Raw genomic sequence first — 8,578 nt, 5'->3', positions numbered from 1 at the left:
ATTATATCCTTGGTCCTTTAAAGACTGGTATAGTGACCTTGGAGTGTTGACATTGCCAAATGTGCATCATGTGTGTCTAGCATTCATACACAAACATAAAATTATTTTATTTTGATTTTTGGTTTCATACACATATTTGCATATGAAAACTATAAAGTGCTAATTTAGATCATACGCAATTTTGTGTATGAAAATCCCAATAGTGTTAAGTCTTATACTGTACAGCACATTGTTGTGTTTTGAAATTACCGTTGATGATTGATCATTACTAACTTATTCTTTTTTTTTTTCAACAGATTCATTTAGAAGAAAATTTCTTCCACAATCATTCCACATCAGTCCGCAAAACTACAGACTTTGTGATTGAGCGCATTTCGTCCAATGTTATCAAGAATATTCGCACCAAACTTATCCCAGAGCTGAGAGAATCTGCACTAGAGAAGGTTAGCTAAGGCCATATTCCTTACCAAGTTTCCCTTAATAAATAAGCTTTTCTTGGAACTAAATAGAAGATAAGCTCATGCTGATTTATCCCAACAGCTTGACCACAGTTTGTTTTTACCTAAAAAATATGCAGGTAGTTAGATTCACTTTAAACAGTTGTCATGAGAAGATAAATCTTTATACTGTAATAGTGTTTTTATCTTTTAAGACTTACTGGTGATGTTATACAACTGTGATTTTTTCCCACCATGACTCAAACTCTGGAATGCCAATTTATCCTGTCTACATTTACAGAACAGTGGTCCCTCGGTTAACATACACAATTCGTTCCACAGACTCGTTCGTTAACCGAAAATTTCGCTAACTGAATCCATTGTTTCAGTGGGATATTGGGTAATTGGTTCCAGCTCTCAGAAAAGTACATACAGTGGTCCCTCGGTTAACGAACGCCTCGGTTATCGAAATTTCGGTTGACGAATTACCTTCCATAAGAATCTTCAATTCGGTTAACGAAAAAAAATTTGATTAACGAAATCCTTACGAAAATCACATTTTGTTTTGAACATCAGCTGATAAGCTGAGGAGGTACTCAGCCAATTCAGTGATCTCTTCTATGTTTACATTCAAACTAATCACTATCTTATAAGAATTCCAGCAATGCAAATTAAATTCACCCCAGTCACTTCTATTAAATTTTATGAGCAAAAAACAAAACTCAATCTAACAGAAAAAAAATAAACTAACAATTAAATACTTCACACCACAGGCGTCAACTGTCAAATATGTCACTGTCACCCCCCCTTCCTAACCCCCCCCCCACACCCCTTCCTGAGAAATGTTTGGGTAAAAAGACTAGGTTTACAGGTTTAAAAATAAATAATACCTCAGACTAAAGTTCGGATAATATAATTTGCATTGCTGAAATCCTTGCAGGACAGGGAATATTTTGAATATAAACATCATATATTTTGCACAAAAGATAAAATTTTTGCTCTCCCTAATAAAATTCTTAAATTAGATCTGAAATTTGTATGTCTACTGCAAATTTTAGCTTGTTTATATTCAAATTAATCACTATCTTAAAAGAATTCCAGCAATGTAAATTATCTTCTGGCTTTACTTTGTATATACTTTTCTGTGAGCTGGAACCAATTACCCAATATCCCATTGAAACAATGGTTTCAGTTAACAAAATTTTCGGTTAACGAACGACCTTCTGGAACGAATTGTGTTTGTTAACCGAGGGACCACTGTACAAAGTGAAAAAAATGCAGTAAAGTACTTACTTTGAGGTGTGTATGTAGAAGGTTCCTGGTTGATGATGATGATGAGAATTAGAAGTGGGGGTGGAGGAGAAGGAAGAAGAGAAGGAAGTGGGGGTGGAGGAGAAGGGAGAAGAGAAGGAAGTGGGGATGGAGGAGAAATCACCTCAGGGGACCCATGCTTGATGCAGTAATTACACCAATAAAATTTTAAGTTCACTAGGTGTAATCCAAGGTTATTTTATTTAAATCAACACTGCACTGTGCTATATATTATTAATATGTTAACTAAATTTCAGAATGACCAATAATTTCAATGTAAAAATGCAAAAATATTCAAGACGCTAACAAAATAGATGTTCACTCCACTGTCAACAAAGCCACACTGACGCCTGGTGGCTGAGTCAAGCGGCTGATGGGCGTACAAAAAATTTGTTCCCTGTACAGTGTTCCCTTGGATAACGAACGCCTCAGTTAACGAATTACCTTCCATAAGATTATTCAATTCGGTTAACGAACAAAAATTCGGTTTACGAAATTCTTACGAAAATGTTTCCACATGCTTTGGCTTGCTCACCAGCTGGAAGATTAGTCCGCCAGTACAGAAATCGGTTCTAGGGCGTACATGCGTTAAAATTGGAGTAAATATCAAGAAGGTTGTGTTATTCAATAATTTTCCAAGTTTTATATTAAAATTTTTAGTAATTTTAACACTTATTTAACATAATTCAAGTACAGGAAACTAGTTCTTGGTGTGCCCAACAGCCACTTCACTCACCCACCAAGGCCTCAGTTTGTATCTCTGTTCAGTGGAGGAAACATCTTGCTTGTGGGTCTCTTGAACACAGAGTATTTTTACGTTTTTACAGTACAATTATTGGTCATTCTGAAATTTATTTAACATATTGACAATATATAGTGCAGTGCAGTGTTGATTTAAAGAAAATAATCTTGAATTACACTTAGTGAACTTATAATTTTATGGGTGAAATGACAGCATGAAGCATGGGGTGATTTCTCTTCCACCCCCACTTCCTTCTCTTCTCCCTTCTCCTCCACCCCCACTTCTAATTCCCATCATCATCATCATCATCAACCAGGAGCCTTCTACATACACACCTCAAAGTTAATGTACTTTATTGCATTTTTTTTTTCTTTGTATGTAATTTTCGGTGAGCGGGAACCTATTACCCAAAATCCCATTGAAACAATGGTTTCGGTTAACGAAATTTTCGGTTAACGAACGACCTTCTGGAATGAATTGCATTCATTAACCGAGGGACCACTGTACTGCATATATTATCAATATGTTAACTAAATTTTAAAATGACTAATAATTTTAATAAAAAAAATACAAAAATATTAAAGAGCACAACTGTCTTGATATTTACTCCACTAGAAACGAATGTAAACATAGAACAGATTACTGAATTGGCAGACTAGCCCATCAGCTGATGCTCACAACAAAACGTGATGTTTGTAAGGATTTCGTTAATCGAAGTTTTGTTCGTTAACCGAATTGAAGATCCTTATGGGAGGTAATTCGTTAACCTAAATTTCGTTAAACGGGGGACCACTGTATGTGTGTATTATATATATATATATATATATATATATATATATATATATATATATATATATATATATATATATATATATATATATATATATATATATATATATATATATATATATATATATATATATATATATATATATATATATATATATATATATATATATATATATATGCAAGTAAATCACTGTAAGGGCAGTGATTTAGGTATAGATAACCACAAGGAAAGAAGAAAATATACGAGCCTTAGTGTCATAGAGAGTAATACAAACAAGGTGTATATATACAGAGGAGGGTGATAGTTCCAAATGGTCAGGTATTAGGTAATGACCTTACTAATCTTTAAATAGCACACAAACGTTGGTGGTCAGGTCAGATGGTCATGACCCGCCTTCACCTGATCACAAATCTTCTTAATTACAAAATTGTTGTGATTAATAAAGTCTTGCAAGGAATGTAATATGTTTTACTTAGGCCAGACAGGTAAAGATCTTGCAACTAGAATTAAACAACACAAATACAGTGTTAGGACAGGCCAGGAATCCAATGCCCTGTTTGTTCATTTGAGGGATAACAAGCATTGCATTGACTGGGATAATGCCTCCTCAATATTACCATGTAATTCAATTGATAGTAGGAACATCATAGAATCTAGTCTTATTAAACATACATAAGCATCCAACATGAATTTGAGTAACGCATGTACAAGCTGGACAATTTGTAATTAAGAAGATTTGTGATCAGGTGAGAAGGCCGGGTCACTTGACCATCTGACCTGACCACCAACCGTTGTGCTATTTAAAGATTAGTAAGGTCTACCTAATACCTGACCATTGTGACCTGGTCTCACCCTCCTCTGTATATATACACCTTGATTTGTATTACTCTAGTCTGTACTCACCCTGAAGATGTGAATTACACAAAGTTTGGGAACTCGTGTTTCTTCCTGTGGTTATGCATATACCTAGATCACACCACCTACAGTGATTTACTGACATATATATATATATATATATATATATATATATATATATATATATATATATATATATATATATATATATATATATATATATATATATATATATATATATATATATATATATATATATATATATATATATATATATATATATATATATATATATATATATATATATATATATATATATATATATATATATATATATATATATATATATATATACCCACGGAGGCCTGCGTAAAGCGGGAAACGCGTACATTGAACAACAGAAAATAAGGGATTAATTGAAATAGAAACTGGGCCGACACAATACGTACGTTTTAGTAAAAATAACATCTTAACTTTATGATGGTGTGCACACACACATAATATTTAAGAGAAATATCAATAAGAGCATAATATTCTATATGTCAGGGTAGGTTAGGTTAGGTTAGAAATAATCAAGGTTTAACACTTACGTAAGGTTAGGTTATGTTTTAATCAAGGTTTAACACTAACCTAAGGTTAGGTTATGTTAGGATAAATCAAGGTTTAACACTTACACAAGGTTAGGTTATGTTAGGAAAAATCAAGGTTAGGTTTAACACTTACGTTAGTAGAAGAGATGGGTCGGCGTACGGGAATGGAGGCTGGTTCCGAGGCAGAGGGCAGGCTACTGGCCCTCAGGTGAGTCACCATCACTGTCATCCACACTTGTCAGGGCCTCCCTGACAAATCCCTCAAAGTCACCATCACTGTCTCTGTCACTATCACTGGCTTGGGCTGGCTTTGGTGGTTTGCGGGCGAAGAACTCGGCAATGCTTTGTTGACGGCTAGTGTTGATGTTGTCGTGATACACCTTGATGTACGGCTCCATAGCCTGCAACAGCTGGGTATTGAAGACTTCATACCGGTTATCGTCAGGGTCGTCGGAAAGGAGGAGCTTCAGTTTCTCTACACACTCGATGGCACCCCTTACATTACCTTGCAATAACTTGTGTTCTTTTCGGGGTGACGCACCGCCTGCCTCTTCACTGACGTCATCATCATCTACCATCTCGTCGGCAGTCACATCAGGATCCCTTATCACCTCCATAATGTCGTCGTTGGTGGTCTCGGAGAAGCCTGCAGCGGTAACACTCTGTGCAGCTTCTCTGGCACGATCCACTGCTACTGCAACAGTCTGAACCTCACCAGTCACAGGTTGACTCTGCCTCCCACCTGGGATACCTTGCAACACATGTCTCCATGTGTGACGAACCGTTGCTACAGACAGCTGATCCCATGCCTCCACCAAGAAGTCCACAGCTTTCTTGATGTTAAAATTCCTCCAAAAGTGTTTCACAAGAACTTCTTGCTGTGCCAACTGTTGGTCCTCGTCCTCGTCTCTCTTGCTATCTGTGTCACCCAGGTTATGCAACTCATCCTTGGTGTTGGTATAGTCGTTCAGGAGCTTAAACTTCTTTGCAGAGAATGCAGCTTTCACATTGCAGATTAATTCTTGGTCCATGGGCTGGATTAATGACGTAGTGTTGGGAGGAAGGAAGACCACTTTTACGTTGGGGTGACGATCCAACAGTAGGGGTGAGTGTCCTGGTGCGTTGTCAAGCAGCAACAAAATCTTGAATGGAACATTCTGTTGCTCACAGAAATTCTTCACGTCGGGAACGAAACAGTCATCAAACCAGGAGAGAGACAGAGTAGAGAACATCCACGCCTTACGTGCGGTCAGCCAGTGGACATTTAGCTTGGTCATGTCCATGTTCTTGTAGGCGTGTGGCTTGCGGGATGTGTGGATCACCGATAACTTGAGTTTACAGGTACCGGAGGCATTGGTGGTAAAACAGACGGTGATGCACTCCTTGTGCAACTTCTGGCCCTGACACTTGCTGGCGGACTTCACAACGAAGGTCTTGGAAGGTAGCTTTTTCCAAAAGTGACCGGATTCGTCCATGTTGAACACCTGGTCATCGGTTTACTGTCCTTCCTCCATAATCTCACTTAAGAACGGAGGAAAATCCCTAGCCGCAACATGGTCAGCACTCGCTTCTTCACCACCAATGTTAATGTTGGTGATCTTGTTCCTCTTCTTAAACCTGTGCAACCACCCAGAGGAAGCATTGAAGGGTTTGGGCTCTGCAATTCCCATCTTACATGACACTGCTGAGTACAGTTCACGTGCGTATTCCTGAACTGAGCACGTGTCGACCGCCATGTTCCTTCTTGCCTGACAAATCAAGTAGCTCACAAGTAATTTTTCTGTCTTGAGAAGCACCTGGTTTTGAAAATACTTGATCATAGAAGCACTTGTAGACTTTGTGATCTTCATGTGCTCCTTTATCTTGGCTGCATCCTTCTTTATCATCCGGATCGTAGATTCGTTCACACCATGCTGGCGCGCCAAATCAACCTGTCTTGTTCCTTTCTCCAACTCTCGGATGATCTTGTACTTCACCTCACAGCTTAGGGCACGTCGTATCTTCTTTGTCTTAGGGCGGCTGGGTCCAGGTGATGCAAGGTTTTTCTGTGGTGGTGGTGGTCTGGTGGCAGCCATTCTTATGGAACAATAGATACCGATATACACGGTGTAGCCGGGAGGGGTGTAACTGACGCGGGTAGGTGAAGGGGCTTCATCGCTCCCACGGGAGGGCTCGACATATTACATTAACCCAATCACAGCTATCGGGAGGTAGGTAAGGATGCGTGGCCCAATCACAGTCCGATACGTCATATGACGTCACCGATAACGCAACAAAGACATACACTGTGCAACTTACTCGCACCGCTTAGCCAACATGGTGGGAGAGATGGCGGGACGTTTAAATCCAAAAATGGCGCTGTGCGAGATGACCGCCAGCTGCTCTCCGCGTATATGAGTAGATGCACTGCGTAAAGTGAACATTCCGATTCTGGCGGGGTACCGCGTAAATGTAGAAACGCGTAAAACTGAAACGAGTAAAACTGAAACGCGTAAAGCGGGGTATTACTGTATATATAATCTGGATTTACGCGGATTTTGTTTACGCGTTTGGTCATTTACGCGGCACCTTGCCAGAATGAAATGTTTTAATTATGCAGTAAATTTAATCATTTATGCTGGTGAAGTATAATTTGTCTATTTACTGAAGATATTTGATTTTAGCTCATAAAATTCATATAGATTACCCGGCCAGAATATAATTTACATTGCTGGAATTCTTATAAGATGGTGATTAATTTAAATATAAACATCCTAAAATTTGCATTAGACATACAAATTTTTTATCTAATTTAAGAATTTTATTAGAAAGAGCAAAAATTTTATCTTTTGTGGAAAATATATGACGTTTATATTCAAATTATTGGCAGTTTTGCAAGGAATCCAGCAATGTCAATTATATTATCCTAACTTTATTCTGAGATATTATTTATTGCTAAACATGAAAGCCTAGTGTTTTTTCCCAACATTTCTCTGGTAGGGAGGGAGGGAGTGAGAGACCCAGCGAGTGTGGGAAGAGGGGGGGGAGTTGAGTCCATTTTTTGAATGGACATTAACTGGCGACTGTATTTCTCTTAAATATTAATTGTGTGTGCATACCATCATGAAATTAAGATGTTATTTTTACTATATTTTTTTTTTACGTTGCCACCAGTTAAAGGAAGTTATTGATGCTGCAACACAAGGTTCTCCTCCCTGTTTGGAATGGACTAATGATGTTTTACAAAAGCAAGTGATGGAATTGTGTCAGGATATGACACTACAGATAAGGAAACAGTCTTCTCAACTGGCCCTCCAGCAGAGCAATGATGAGGTCCTTACAGCTCTCTCACTGCTCCTTCCACCAGGCATCTCCCAACAGGTAAGTCTCTCTCTCTCTCTCTCATTCATGTAGATCCACAATGGAAACTTGGACAATATAAAACCACACAGGAAAAGGGAAACACTGGAGCACCTTAGCTTTAGTCTTTATTCAAGACATCTTCAGAGGCAACTGTATTTATAAGTTGTGGAAAAATCCCTTAAAATTATCACAACCCTCTCCTCAAATGTACTAATTTAATTACTAAAAAGCCATAATCTTGAACATATTAGTGTACTCAATTTGTATTCAAATGTTTTAGCTAAAGGACTAAATAAAAATTATATCCAGTGCAAACTATTTTATTTACAGTATATTAATTTTTTTTAATTAATTAATTAATTATATATACAGTTGGTCCTCATATTACGCGGTTAATGTAACCTGGAGGGTCCCGCGGAAAGTGAGGAACGCGTAAAGTGAACAACATAACATATGGGATTAATTGAAATGGAGTCCAGGCCGATCCCCAAACTCCACTTTTTGACGACAC

At 37.8% G+C, this 8,578-nt stretch overlaps 1 protein-coding gene across 1 annotated transcript in view; it reads left to right on the top strand.

Annotated features, from left to right (window-relative positions):
• Positions 1 to 296: 296 nt before the first annotated feature.
• The window catches only part of LOC121872350, a gene marked incomplete at its 5' end in the record, with an annotated part of 69,971 nt that continues 61,689 nt past the window's right edge, over positions 297 to 8,578 (top strand). The window contains 2 exons of the mRNA XM_042375066.1: positions 297 to 443; positions 7,879 to 8,085. Coding sequence (XP_042231000.1) covers positions 297 to 443; positions 7,879 to 8,085 — 354 coding nt within the window. The remainder of the gene's footprint in view (positions 444 to 7,878; positions 8,086 to 8,578) is intronic.

The sequence above is a fragment of the Homarus americanus genome, unplaced genomic scaffold, assembly GCF_018991925.1.
Source record: "Homarus americanus isolate GMGI-L3 unplaced genomic scaffold, GMGI_Hamer_2.0 scaffold20014, whole genome shotgun sequence".
NCBI lineage: Eukaryota > Metazoa > Arthropoda > Malacostraca > Decapoda > Nephropidae > Homarus > Homarus americanus.
The sequence above is the reverse complement of the archived record's forward strand: the minus strand, read 5'-3'. Positions and strand labels throughout refer to the sequence as shown.